Source organism: Podarcis raffonei, chromosome 5 (assembly GCF_027172205.1).
Source record: "Podarcis raffonei isolate rPodRaf1 chromosome 5, rPodRaf1.pri, whole genome shotgun sequence".
NCBI classification, from domain to species: Eukaryota; Metazoa; Chordata; class Lepidosauria; order Squamata; family Lacertidae; genus Podarcis; species Podarcis raffonei.
The window spans coordinates 66,696,119-66,710,669 of NC_070606.1; the positions used below are offsets into that span (position 1 = coordinate 66,696,119).

The window sequence follows — 14,551 nt, forward strand, 5'->3', positions numbered from 1 at the left end:
TCTTTCTGTAAAATTCTTTAGAAGAGTAACATACGTCAACTTTCTCGCTATTTTCTTTGACAACCTAATGGTATGAATTTGTCTGTCTGTGTATGTTAACAATGCAGTTTTTTATGTTGGGGTGCAGCAATCTGGTTTTGGAAATAATATCCCCCATCCCCCCGCTTTTTTTTTTTTTTTTGCTTGATATAGGCGATGGAAGAAATGCCAGAAGACATATCTCCAGGATCTATGCCATTTTCGCAGTCGGAGTCCTCTCAACCATCTCAGCCGAGTACAGAATTGAAAGGATCCTCTTCTGCCAGCCATGCATCACCAGAAGCACCGTTGAGCTCTGCTGAAAAGTCAGAACGTGACACATATGTTAAGTCATCTGAGGAATCAGAGAGCAGCGCTGTGGAAAAGAGCTCTGAGACAAATTGTGGCATTTACAACTTCAAGATTCAGGTTTCAGTAGAAGCCATGCAGCGCGGTGCAGCTGCTCTTAGTGAACACATGTTAAAAGTGCCATACTTCGCTGACTGCGAAGGGCTCATTCAGCAGGAAGGCACTCTGGGAAGAATGGCAGCATCAATAACAGAGTAAGTGACTATAGAAGAACACAGGGCAGCCTGCTGAAGCCAATGACCACACTAATATTGCTGCTAGGGTGGTCCCAGTTGGGCTCTGCTCAGTATGGATAGCTTCTGTGTATAACTTCCCTGATTTTGCAGTGAAGAGTTTATCAGAAGGAAGGTTAGAAGGCATCATATGGTACCTCTGAAAAATGATCTGAAATTGTGCAGTTTGCTTGCTGCATTGGTATTGAGTGATGGTATACAGTGGTACCATGGTTTCTGAACTTAATCCATTCCAGATGTCCGTTCTTAAACCAAAGCGTTCTTAAACCAAGGCACGCTTTTCCATAGAAAGTAATGCAAATTGGATTAATCCGTTCTAGACATTTAAAAACAACCCCTAAAGCAGCAATTTAACATGAATTTTACTATCTAATGAGACCATTGATCCATAAAATGAAAGCAATAAACCAGGCTGCAATCTGTTACCCAGTATAAAGTGGGCCACAGGAAAGCAGAAAACACAAAGCAAAGCACAACAAAGGCCAGGCTGGGATTCCAAAAGGTTTTCCCCTCGCGCTCCTTGCAGTTTCTTGGCTGGGAGGGGAAACCGGTGAAGGTGGCGGTGGCGAGATGATCAAATTGGGAGGGTTTTTGCAGGCAAGGCATGCATCTCCCGGCGGCTTCAGCATGCCTTATGCAAACACCCTCCCTCCAAAAAACCACCACCACCAAACCCCCAACACCTTAAAACTGTACCCGGGAAAGTGATGGCTAAGCAGTGGGTGAAAGTAGAAACTGGGACTTCTGCATGCACAAAGCCCACCCTGGGGGAGGCAGCCCCGATTCGGAGCAGCTCCGGATTGCATTCCTATAAATCAGGACTGGGGTGGGTGGGTGAGGAGGAAAGCAGGGAGAGGGGATTCCGGCAGAAAGGGCAGACCCACCGACTGCAATTCGCTTGCTACCTGCGCCACGAGTGGCACCAGCGTCTGCTCCATGGAGCGCGAGCGGATCTCCAGCGGATTTGCATGGTAAGAGAAGGCCAGAGATGATGCAGGGCTGGGATAGATTACAGCAATGATATATTTGTAGCTGTTTGCATCACTTGCAGAACAGCTACAGTTCTACCACCCTCACCTTCAGGTTTAGCAACACTGCACTTATCAAAGTTTTCAACAGTTAATGGGGTTCTGTTTTCTGCTGGTTTTTAGACACGCAAAGAGACTGGCTACTATCAAGCTGTTGCTCAGGAGAGGTGCAGATCCCAATATGTGCAGAATCCCTATGTATGTCCTCTTCTTTGCTGTTAAAGCTGCAGATCCAAATGCAGTGAGATTTCTTTTAGAAGCTGGAGCAAGGACTGATATACGACTTCCGACCAGAGTAGGGAAACCTTATTTGTGTGTGATAATTCTCATTAAAGAAGAGAGACTAGAATTTAAGTTAGTGATTGGACTGATGGCATAAATCAGGCACAGGCAAACTCTGGCCCTCCAGATGTTTGGGACTACAATTCCCATCATCCCTGACCACTGGTCCTGTTAGCTAGGGATGATGGGAATTGTAGTCCCAAACATCTGGAGGGCCAGAGTTTGCCTATGCCTGGCATAAATGCTCTTGTATGAGTTTTGGTGTCTTATGCAAGTGTACAGAATATAGCTCACATGCCAGATATAAATGTCAAATCTCTGTTTCTCCAGTCGTAGGAGGCATGCCTACCCTTTTGTGTTGCAGCACACTATTCTGTTACTCTGATTCATGTGATAAATCTATTGAGCTGAAATCCTACAAGTACAGTGGGGATTACTTCAGAGTAAACCTGTATAGTAGGCCTGTGTTGTGAGTCTCTTATTCTTAATGAGTGAAAGCTAATGCTAATCTTAACATTGCAGAGTGGGTTTTTAAAATCCTTTTGAGTTATCTGCTAACAGAAGAGGTGGGGAGGCATTCACACACACACCGATTAACCCTGTAGCCCCCTGCATCACCTTCCAGGCTGTTCTGTATTGTTCCACAACCCTCTGGAACAAATTTTCAGGGGGTTCATAGGATTGCAGCAGGAAGCGGGGAAATTGGAGAAAATTACCTCCTCTCATCTTACTTAGCAAATGCCTCCACTGGATCAGAAAATGTTCTTCAACTTTTCTGCGAGTGGGAGAGCAGCATTGGGTTCAACCCTATAGTTTTATCAGTGTAGAAGAAAAGTATTTTTTACTGATTGTAACTAGTTTGCAACAATTCTCTCCTATCTCTAGATATTAGAATAGAGAGATTTTAGAGGAATTTAATGAATGTCGGTAATAATGGAAACTTAATAGGAATTTTGGGGTGTCTTGTATATGAGTTGAGTTGGACCAAGTCCTCTGTATCCTCAGTTGATCTTGGTGCTAGGATGATGCACCATGTGCTGGGCATGTGTTTTTTCAAAACTTCAGCAAGGAACATCCCTCCAAAAAGGGCCCAGCTAGAGGAGTAGATTTGCTGCTTTGACATGGGCTCTAAGGGACAGAGATATTTCCTTATGAACCCATCTTGCCTGGACTGGTTTTAAATTTCAACCATCCAGCCTAACCATTCCATCCAGTGGAGGGTGATTGTATTTCTGACTGCAGTTAGCAGTTATTTCTGACTGCACTTTGCTTCTTGATATGTACTCCTCAGATATTTATGCTACCTGGGAATTAGGTGTCTTCAATTTGAGCTGAAATTTTAATGGTGACATTGAATGCTGGAATGGCTCACTGTTCTATTATCCTAGGAATGCACAGTAGTGAGATGTTCTGTAACTTATGATTTAATATTAAATATAGCATTGTTTTTTTAGCTTGGAGGCACGGCTCCTCTTCATATTGCTGCTGCTCTTCCTGGTGAAGAAGGGGTTGAAATAACAAGCTCACTACTTCATTCAGCTACAGATCCTAACGTAAGGGCAGAGGATGAGAATGATATATATGGGCCTGATAGGACTTCATACAAGGTATGTCTGTTTAATTCCAACCTTGTTACTTGTGCCGGAGAGGAGCAAGGAATTGACTTGTTTTTGGCAAAAGTGTTGTGGAAAATAATTGCATTGTATCCTAAGAACTGTGCTATTTATCCTGAAACAGTACTTTTAGGAAAAAAACATCGTAGCAAATGCGGTCACAGCAACATATATTCAGGGAGTGGGGGCAGTTCCAAATATACTGTGTACAGAATGCCCTGAGTCTGCGTGGCTCTGCTTTTCTCTTCCTGAACTTCTTAGGCAACCTACTAACATCTGCAGCTAAAAGGACCCCAGTCAGCTGGGCTGGGGAAAATCTCAGCCCAAGATCTTCTAGGTCCGCTGGTGGCATTGGGTTAGATCAGTGGTTCCTAAACTTTTTTTTGGCCATGACCCACCTAAGCATCTAAACTCCTGATTGCCCCCCACATGACATATAATTCTTCTTATTCAGAAAGTGAACTCCTATTGAAAGGCCTATTAATAACTCATTCTCGAATTGCCCCCCTTAAAAATCAAATTTTCCCCCATGTAGGGCTAGATGAACCAGTGGTCTGACTCAGTAAAAGGCCTATGTTAATAAGCACTGTACAGCTCATGACTAGAGAGTATGTAGAAATGCCTTTTAACTGTGTTTTCAGAATAATTAAGAAGTGCAGATTTCTGAGCATAGCTGTCAAGTGCCCCTTATTTGAAGGGACAGTCCCTTATTCCAGCGCCATGCCCCGCTGCTGTCCCTTATTGATGGATGTCCCTTAAATGTCCCTTAAATGATGTCCCTTGAATTTCAAAAGAAGCAGCTCCTCTCCCTCCCTTCCTCCCTGCCGGCCAGGGAGGAGGGGAGGCTCCAACTGTATTGCTTGGCCGTGTTGCTCACCCAATAAGAAGTCTAAGAACTACTGGGGGTGGAGCTTGCATGCCTTGTGTGTGGCTAGTTAATGCAAGCTGAGGGGGTTTTTGAATGCTGGACGCCATTTTGTTGCACGTGCTGCTGCAAACTTTGCAGTGCAAAGCCAGGCTGGGGAGCCATCTTAAGTTGAGGCTGCATAGGCCTTGTGGTGCATGTGATTCAGTTCTATTCAGTTGAACCTCTGGTTACAAAGTTGGTTGGACAGTGTTCTCGAAGCTACCCAGCATGAGTTTGACCAGACTGCAGGAGGACAGGAAGACTGGAGTGCCTGGAACAGGTGAGGCTGCAGGTCCCTTATTTTGGCTGCTGGTCCCTTATTTTCAAGGCTGCTGGCCCCTTATTTTCAAATCTGTAATTTAACAGCTATGTTTCTGAGAGAAGCAGTGAACTTTGCATAACAGGTTATGAACTCCCATTGGGCATAGTTTAGGGAGGATAGTTCCTGTTTCGCTCCGGGGAGCAGACTGTGTGTCTCTTTAAGGTGCCTGCAGCCTTCTACGTTGGTGATTTTCTTTCCCATTTCTACCTGCAGAATGAGCTTACTGAAAATATATCTATGATTAAAATGAATAATGAAATGGGACCACCCAAAAACTACTACAAAGAATGTGCCATTATCCCAGAGGAAGGTGGGAGGACTCCTCTTCATATTGCATGTGAGAGGGAAGATGATTATGAGGTGAGTGATAGCTGTGGGAATCTTTCTTCTGCAACCTGAAAGCTCTTCTTCACTAACTTGTGTAGCCTTCAGGTGTTACATTAGTAAGGAATTTATGTTTTAAAAGAAGGAATCACATATTTCCAGCTTCTTCAAACATATGGAAATGAAGGGTCTGATAATAAAGCCTGAAGTCCAGTAGCTCATGCACCCCCCCCTGCTGTATTAAAACTAATCCTTAGTATGTATATATGGGCAAAGATCTGCAATCGCTGTTGGCTGACCAGGAGTCTGAATTGGTTGCCCCAAAGTGAGCACATAAACCGTTTACTGTCTTTTCGTTAGACTTTAAAATTGTTTTAAATAACAGAAATGTATCATTAAACACATTCTGAAAATACAACTCAGTATACCACTTTTTCTTTTCAAATGATAAAATACTGGTTTCTTTTGTAGCATGAAACAAAACCTCACAGATCAAATAGGCTTGCTTGCATCTGCATGTTTTGAATGGTAATTACTCAGTTACAACTGTAGTGTAGTGTTGGACAAGGACCTCTGAGATCAGGGTTCAAATCCCCACTAAGCCATGGAGCTCACTGGTTGAACTTTGTCCAGCCACTGTCTCTCAGCCTAATCTACCTCACAGGGTTGTTGTGAGGATAAAATGGGGAGATGGAGAGCCATGTACCTTGAGCTCCTTGGTGGAACGGTAGGATATAAATACGATGATGATGATATGTGTTTGTGTATGTGCCTAAGCACACACAGGCTGACTTGACTGAACAGCCTTAACCATTGCCTTAACCATTTTGTAACCCTTTGAAAAATTGTTGTTGTTGTTTTAGATAGTTTTTACTCCGGATGGTCCCTTGCTGGAACACTTAATAATGAAGAGCTCAGATAGTTATTTACAAATCAAAATATGTGCTATAAACTGTTACGAAAAAGGAGCAATGCAGAAGCAAGCACCAGGTGGCTGGAATGGTAAACAGGATATGGATGTTATTGGATTGTCCCGTGGGAAACTGGGACTGTCTGTAAAGTGCTCTGAGAGCCGGATGTTACCTCAGAGCAGCACATGACCCTGTACTGGAAGTACATGGGTGGAGTTTTTTCTCTCTCTGCAGTGGGGAAGCAGAGTGTGCAGACATGTTTTCTCTGTACTGCTGAAAGACAGAAATAAAGACATGTAGATATATTTCTGTCTGTCTCTTTCCCCCTCCCTGGGAGAGGAGTGGGGGAGGAGTGGTGGTGTGTTCTCCTTCACGTTGAGGAGAATCGCCGAAGAGACCTCCTTTGATCTTGCCGGCAGACGCTGGCAGGAGGTCTTAAGGATTCAAGCCGGGCACCTGGAGGGTGGCCAAATTCCTCTGGACTAAGAGCTAAGCTGGAGGCTCTGACTTTTGGCTTGAATCCGACAACTGGTAGCAGACCGATGGATATCTGATCTATGAGAATCTGCATGAGAGGTGAGAGGTCGATGAATCGTTGCCATCCTCTGCACCTAAGGAGATAAAGAAAAGCGTCTGCCTGCAGCCAGAAGCTGAGAACAGACAGCTGGACACCGAGAGGAGTGTATGCTCATAAGGTATGCTGCATTTCGGGCTAGAAAGAGAGAGAAGTGAACGCAGAAAGGTTTAATTCTCTGGTTCACAAGCTGCGTTTGAGAAAAACAGCTCTGAAAGAGCAAGCTTGCATACCAGGAATTCCTGTGGTTTAGATAAGGAGTTCCGTCCTGAGCAGGTTGCTAGGCAACGTCTGCCAGTTACTGAGTGGCCTAAAAAGAGCCTGGGAAATCGAAAGTGTATCTGCGCAGCTGTGCAAGGGTTTTGAAAAAACAGCCCAAAGGCAAGCCTGCCAGTGAAGCAGTAAACAAAGACTTTTGGAGTTTTACTGGCTTGAAAAGTGAGAGCTGGCTTGAGATTGTGTGCAGAACTGATCCTTGGATTCAGCATGGATTCCAAGAAGGCGGGAGGTTTGCCCTATCCCCCTCCCCTCACTAATGACAATTATTCATCTTGGTCTATAAAGATGAAGGCCCTGCTGCAGAATCAGAGGGTCTTTGACGTGATTGAGAACCCCATCCCAGCAGCACCAACCCGAGGTTGGGAGTCACAGAATTTGAAAGCCAGGACGGCTATAATTCTGTGTGTGTCAGATGACCAATTGGTGCATATTCAGGGTTCGGAATATGCACGGGAAATTTGGGATATGCTGAGAAGAACACATCAGAGGGATGCTGGTTCTTCAGCGTTGCTGTATTTTGAGAAGCTGACCAATCTGAGGCTTGCGCCTGATGGAGATGTTCAAGCGCACCAGACGGAGATGAAATATCTGCGCCAGCAGATGGTGGAACGCAATTTCCGTCTGCAGGAAGAAGTGTTTTGCTTCATGATGATCAACAGCTTAAATCGGACTTACAAAACGGTTGCCAGTCAGCTTGGTTCCCTCCCGGCTCAGGATTTGACCGCGGAGAGGGTGTGTGCCGTAGTTCTGAATGAACAGGACAGACTTGCTGCACTGGAAGTAAAGGACCGGGGGAGGGAGGAACGGAGTTCTAATTCCCCCGCAGATGAAGCTACTGGAGAAAAAGCTCTAGCTTTGAACGCTGTCCGATGCTACAATTGTGGACAGGCTGGGCATCTTCAGCGGAACTGTAAGAAGCCACGTCAGCCAAAAGGAGCGAAGGGCCGCTCAGCAAAGCCTGAGGCGTCAGGCAAAGGTCACACCAAGACTTCGGTGAAACCTGCAAAAGCTATGATGGCGAAAGGAACCACGCCAGACGTTGGGAACTCGTTTGTTATTGACACGGGCGCGACAGTTCATATGTCTCCACACAAAGAACTCTTTTCATCGTTTAAGAAGCAAAGCTTCACTGTGACACAGGCCAATGGTCAGGAGCTAGAAGCGGCCGGCGTGGGGACTGTCTATCTTAAGAGTCTGGACTTGACAATAAACAATGTTTACTTGGTTCCTGAATTGAGGTTCAATCTGCTCAGTGTTTCGCAGATTGCAAAGAGAGGACTGAAACTGTCCTACGATGCTGAGAGCTGCGAGATCTACAAAGATGGAGAGTTATTTCTTTCGGCCAGAGAAAAGGATGGACTTTATTTGTTGACTTTTGCACAAAGTGATTACATGGAATGTAATTCATCTGTGTCTAACCTAGTTTCTCTTGCAGGTGTGAGCAAGAAGAAGACCGGAGTCAACAGAGCATTTCAGCGGGTGTATGCTGATGTGATTGGTCCTCTAGAACCATCTAGAGGCAATGCAAGATATTATCTTGTGTGTGTGGATCATTTCTTTAACTATGTCTGGGTTTATGTGTTGAGAAAGCCACAGGAAGCCTTGGAGAGGTTTCAGGAGTTTTGTGACAAAGTTAAGAGTATGCATGATGCTAACATTGATTGTCTATTCACAGACAAGAAGCAGATTTTTCTTTTACAGGATTTCCAAAGGTTCCTGAAGAAGAAGGGGATCAGACACAAGGTTTCTGTTTCAGCGGAAGCGTGGAACAGGGGTGTCTGTGTACGGGTGAACAGAGAATTGCAAAAGGGGATGGAAGCGCAATTGCTTAGTTCACATCTGCCACATGAGTACTGGGCCGAGTCTCTAATGTCGTTCTGTTATACGAAAATGAGAAAGGTTTCAAAAGAGTTGGGAAGTTCTCCTTTTGAGAAACTGTTCCACAGAAAACCTTCTGTTGCCCATTTCAAGGTTTTTGGGTCTCATGTGAGAACAGAAGCTCCAGGTGGAGTAAAGAATGCCAGAGGCATTTTTGTGGGGTATGAAAAGGGTCTCTACAGAGTAATTTTGTCTGAATCTGGTCAGGTGATTCTCACAAAATTTCTAGAGAGTACTCCTGAACAGGAGAGAGTGATAGTACACACATTTCCCACTGAAGACGATTCAGATGATGATGATTTCACTGATTTCAGCTGTACAGAAAGTGATGACACTGATAGCTCGGAGAGCTCAGTTGTCACAGTCATTGAGAGGAAGTCTCACACAATAGATAGGCCTTCACAACTGAAGGATGAACCACTGTTTACCATTGGAACTAGTTCTCCAAAGAGTCCTGAGACTGGACCAGTGAGCAGAGAGGATCAGCACCTCATACGTAGGTCTGAGAGAGTTACAAAGGGTCAACCACCCAAGAGGTACTCAAAAGAGTTTGCTAACTTAGCTGTTGCATGTGTTGCTGTTGTAAACAACCGAGGACAGGTTGAAGCTGTGTCTAAGTCAGAGACAAAGACACAACAGAGAGTTGCTAGCCAAGGTAATGCAGGTGCACTCATTCCTTGGAAACCAGACAACCAGAGAGGTACACTGGGGAAACCAGTGGCGGGGAGTTCCAAGGGTGGAACTGAAACAACAGGGGAGTGTTATGTGTATAACAACTGTTTGTTTTCTTCTCTGGATCATGCTTTGCTTGCTGCAACACGCATTGATTCTTTTGGGGGAGGATGTTACGAAAAAGGAGCAATGCAGAAGCAAGCACCAGGTGGCTGGAATGGTAAACAGGATATGGATGTTATTGGATTGTCCCGTGGGAAACTGGGACTGTCTGTAAAGTGCTCTGAGAGCCGGATGTTACCTCAGAGCAGCACATGACCCTGTACTGGAAGTACATGGGTGGAGTTTTTTCTCTCTCTGCAGTGGGGAAGCAGAGTGTGCAGACATGTTTTCTCTGTACTGCTGAAAGACAGAAATAAAGACATGTAGATATATTTCTGTCTGTCTCTTTCCCCCTCCCTGGGAGAGGAGTGGGGGAGGAGTGGTGGTGTGTTCTCCTTCACGTTGAGGAGAATCGCCGAAGAGACCTCCTTTGATCTTGCCGGCAGACGCTGGCAGGAGGTCTTAAGGATTCAAGCCGGGCACCTGGAGGGTGGCCAAATTCCTCTGGACTAAGAGCTAAGCTGGAGGCTCTGACTTTTGGCTTGAATCCGACATAAACGTCCCTTAGGCATTCTCATTGTTTCAAGGACCTTTTTGCTTTTTAAAAATATTTGATTTGGTTGTTTGAATGCTGCTTACTCTGTCTCCATTGCATGTTTCCCCAATTTACCCCTCCCCCCGCAAAGATAAACATCAGATTGCTATTCATTCTGCTGCAATGATAGTTCTCCTACTCATTACATTGGGACAGGATATTATGCTTTTGGCAGTGTATCAGAACTATGGTGAGGGCAACAATGGAGCAGTCACAAACTTTGACCGCTAGAGGCCCTTAGCAGTTCATTAAATTAAAATGCAGCATCCCCTTTCTAGTTTGGGAAAAGTCCTGAGTACTGCTTTAAGTAAAAGTTCAACATTAAGAACCAAATAGCATTTATTTTGTAGTTTGGAGGGACCAGCACAGCTAATATGAAAGATTACTGGTTAAATTCTTATCCAGCCAGCTACAAATGGGCTGTCGTATATAACTAGAGCCAATCTGGCAGTTTCTTTAGCTGGCTGCCTGCAGTCTAAGAACTGCTTACATAAGTGGTTTTCTTAGGAAGAAGGAGAAATACAATTTGCTCTGTTTTCACATTACACAAGAAGTTTGCATAGCAAATTTGTGAGACAGTTCTGCATCTGCTGTTCCTATGTAACATGAGAGGCAATCCTAGGATTGGGCTGAAAGCATGCAACAGCTTTAGAGGTCCTTCTTGCCCTTACTCTCCTTCAAATGGTGGTCTCATTGCCCATTCTGCTGCATTGCCATACAATGACAGGACCTATGGCAGGGTTAAGCCATCTAAGCCAGTCTTGGAACAGAGAGTAAGTGCAAATATGATGTTATAATGGAGGCATCATCTAGCTTTGGTTACAACACTTGTCTAGACTTCTGACCGCAACTGAGACAGGACCAAGCTAGATTTAACGTAGAAGTTACATAATGGTGGCTCTCCTGTGGATTTTTTAAAAAGTTAATAGCACTTGTGTATGTGTTTGTGGCAAATAGGTTTGACAGAGGGAGAGCAGTTAATCCTTTCCACCCAGGCTATTTTCCTAATTTAAATCAATATCTAAAACTGCTATTTGACCTAGAAGGGCAAACATACTGAGAGACCTATATGTCTCCCCCATGGGGCGAACAGTTTGGGTGCAGAATGCAATTTGAACTTTTATTCAAATTTTATTTTATTTCTGCATTGCAAGGGGTTGGACTAGATGACCATTGGAGTCTCTTTCAACTACAATTCTATGATTTTATGAACTAGAAAGCAGCCTGGGGGAAAGAGTTGTTTCTGCTTTCCTTCAGGACTGAAGTCCTGTTCTGGATCCCTTCTCTGTCACCTGGTGGTCACTGTTATGTTTGTTTGTTTGTTTTAGGAAGATCTTTGTTTTTATCCAAACCTATTGTATAGGATCTGTTGTATAACAAAAACTCTGGGTCCTATGGCCTGCTTTAATAGAATTTTCAGCTTTAAAGGGCAAAATACTCCCTTTGAGATGAAAGCAAATCGAAGATCTCTCAGTTCCAGAACTGTACAGAAAGCAATTATACATTTGGGGAGAAAGCTTTTGGAATATCTAGTTTCCAATTTTAGACCTGAATGAATGTGAATAGCTTTGACACTTCTTAAGTCTCACTCTTTTCCTCTCCATTTCCATTCCTATTTTCTATCTACTTTTGGAGAGCTTGAACAGAGTGGTGGTTGAAAAGAGATAAGATGGGAAATCATTATCTCATTGAAATTACAATAGATAGTAAACTCTATAGGTTCAAGAGGACAAGTCCTTGTGAGTTCAGCTGGACTTATTTTCAGGTAAATGGGCATGGATTGTGACCTCAGGCCAGCTGGAGGGATAGCAGGTGATAATTGTTATGTGGTAGAAAATGGGAAATGTTAAATACATTTGAGCACCATATTTGAAGCATTTAGAGATTTCTCATTGAACAATTAAGGTTTTTATTTGTTAATTACAGTTAATGATTGAGTCTTCTGTAGATTAACAGAACTGGAAGGTCCTATTTAATCAGCTGTATTTGTGTTGTGCCCAATATGCTGTCTCATTTCGGAGCTGATTGCTTCATTGACATAGATTTCTTACTTGGCAGTTTTGTATTACTGCCATCGGTTACGTAAATAAAAAGTCAATAACCCAACTTTACCTCTAATTAACTATCTGTAATTGTGGGCATTCTTTGTTTATAGCAGTTTGGTCCATTTTTTCTTATGTCTATATGAGTAGGTTTAATTCTATACTGTTGGCATTCGTTGCATCAAATCCATAACTTCTGTTATGTAATTCTGAACTGAAACTTATCAGTATGCATGTTGGTAAATACCCAGTCAAATTAGCTTAGTTTTTAACTTCACAATTAGAGATGCAGGCATGTCTTTGTCAATACGTAATTTACGTTTTAAAAAGTCGATCCATTATTTAAGTTTAAAAAAGTTTCTTCTTTATTGATCATATTTAATTGTATTTTCCTCTTCCAGAATGCAAGCAGAGTTGTTCGTCTTCTTTTAGAACACAATGCAAATCCAAATGTCTTGTGGAGTGGCCACTCCCCTCTTTCTCTGGCTATAGCTAGTGGAAATGATCAGGTATGCTATCTTCCCTCCCCTCCCCTCCCTCCATATTTATTCTTTGAGAAAATCTGCGGACATTGTTGCCACATCAGATGGATGATTCCAGTTCTTATTTAAACAGTAATCAGTTGCAAGTGGACAGTTTTAATCAATCTTATTTGAAGCTTGTAAAAGGGAAAATGTGCATATTATATAACTGAGTTATATATAGTTCTAATCTTTGTCAGAATCTTGCAGGGCTCTAGGAGGTTACAAATCCCTATAGCACAAACGATAAATCACTTTTATAACCTGCCTAGCTTCATAGTTTTGCTAGTATATTGATGCAGACTTCAATATTACTATTAAAAACCTTATCGGATTTGGGTTGGAGGAATGAGGACAATGGTAAAGGGCTGTGACTTAAGGCCAAAGTACATTTCATTTTATTCACACGGTTTGGCCTTGTGTGGCTGATTTATTTATTTATTTATTTAACACATGGATGGTACAAGTGCCCCTCCCCTCAGGCCGCGCATCAAGATGTGCTATGCAGGGTGGTGAGACTTGTTCCCACTGGGGTCCCACTCAGAATCCACCTCCCACCCCCCAAACAACATGCCTGCTATTTACAATGGGAAGAAATTCTTCAATTAGCAGAGCACCCTACTCTGACCACACTGCGGGCAGCTGCCTCATAGAATCATATACAGTCGTACCTTGGATCCTGAACGCCTTGGTACTCGGACATTTTGCCTCCCAAACGCCGCAAACCTGGAAGTAAGTGTTCCGGTTTGCAAACGTTCTTTGGAACTCGAATGTCCAACGGGGCTTCCGCAGCTTCTGATTGGCTACAGGAGCTTCCTGCAGCCAATCGGAAGCTGCGCTTTGGTTTCCGAATGTTTTGGAAGTCTAATGGACTTCCGGAAAGGATTCCATTTGACTTCCAAGGATATGACTGTAATTGGAAGAGGCTTAAGAAGGCATCCAGTCCAATCTCATGCTCAGTACAGCAATCCTGCAGCTACAGCATTGTAGCTGATCGCCATTCAGTCTCTACTTAGAATGCCTAGAAACACCTAGTGAAGAACGCACAACCTTCAGAGGCTCCCAGTCTCTCCTACCAAGAGGTTTCTCCTAATATTGACCTGAATTCTGCTTCCCTGAAATTTCCACCCTACAGTATAGTCCTGCACTGGAGCAAAAGAGATCAAGTCTCCATCTCTTGCATGAGAGCTCTTCAAATTTTTGTAGACCACTATGATGTCTTCCTTTAACCTTTGCTTCTATTTAGGCTAGGCGTTCCCTTTTATTTCAACCTCTCATCAGATTCCTCAGCATCTGCTGGACAGGCTCAGACCTCGACTACTACTTTTGTTGCCGAAGGTGGTGTGGTGATGGCAATGGAGGTCTTGTTCACAAGGGGAGGGAGGAATCTGGGCAGCTGGTCGTGCTTCATCCATTGAATTAGCCTTGCCCTGTTTCTTAGCCATGCTTGCACCAGCAGCGAGATTAAGACAGAATGACCGTAAATTCTGTTAAATGCTGTTCTGATTTAGCGGATCCTTCAGGTCACATTAAGTGGTAACGTGTATATTGAGATGTTTTCCAAGATTTTTCTTTGTGCTGCATTATTCAGGCAGTGGCTGAGCTTCTGGCTGGTGGAGCTGAACCAAATCTCCCACTAGGCCAAGCAGTTGGAAGTGCCCTGTGTGCTGTCGCTAACACAACATATGAATTTAAGAGGACGCTAGCAAGTAAGATTGCATTGGTAAGAAAAGCGTTGATACCTGTGGGTGGGGAAACAGACAGAAAAATGGGGTAGCAGAGATGTAGGTGCAAGTAGACCTGTGGAAGTGCTGAGGGATGCAGAGAGAGGAGAGGAGGTGAATGAGAAAAGGAGTTGTAGAGAGACGTATGAGGAGGGGG

General features: G+C 43.8%; 1 protein-coding gene across 8 annotated transcripts in view; it reads left to right on the top strand.

The window, feature by feature from the left end:
• Nucleotides 1-14,551, top strand: part of ANKMY1 (ankyrin repeat and MYND domain containing 1) — a 41,718-nt gene that overhangs the window by 16,892 nt on the left and 10,275 nt on the right. For all 8 annotated transcript variants that reach the window (XM_053389942.1, XM_053389936.1, XM_053389941.1 and 5 more), the window contains 6 exons: nucleotides 193-581; nucleotides 1,772-1,943; nucleotides 3,385-3,537; nucleotides 4,986-5,132; nucleotides 12,551-12,658; nucleotides 14,262-14,393. In XM_053389942.1, coding sequence (XP_053245917.1) covers nucleotides 193-581; nucleotides 1,772-1,943; nucleotides 3,385-3,537; nucleotides 4,986-5,132; nucleotides 12,551-12,658; nucleotides 14,262-14,393 — 1,101 coding nt within the window. The remainder of the gene's footprint in view (nucleotides 1-192; nucleotides 582-1,771; nucleotides 1,944-3,384; nucleotides 3,538-4,985; nucleotides 5,133-12,550; nucleotides 12,659-14,261; nucleotides 14,394-14,551) is intronic.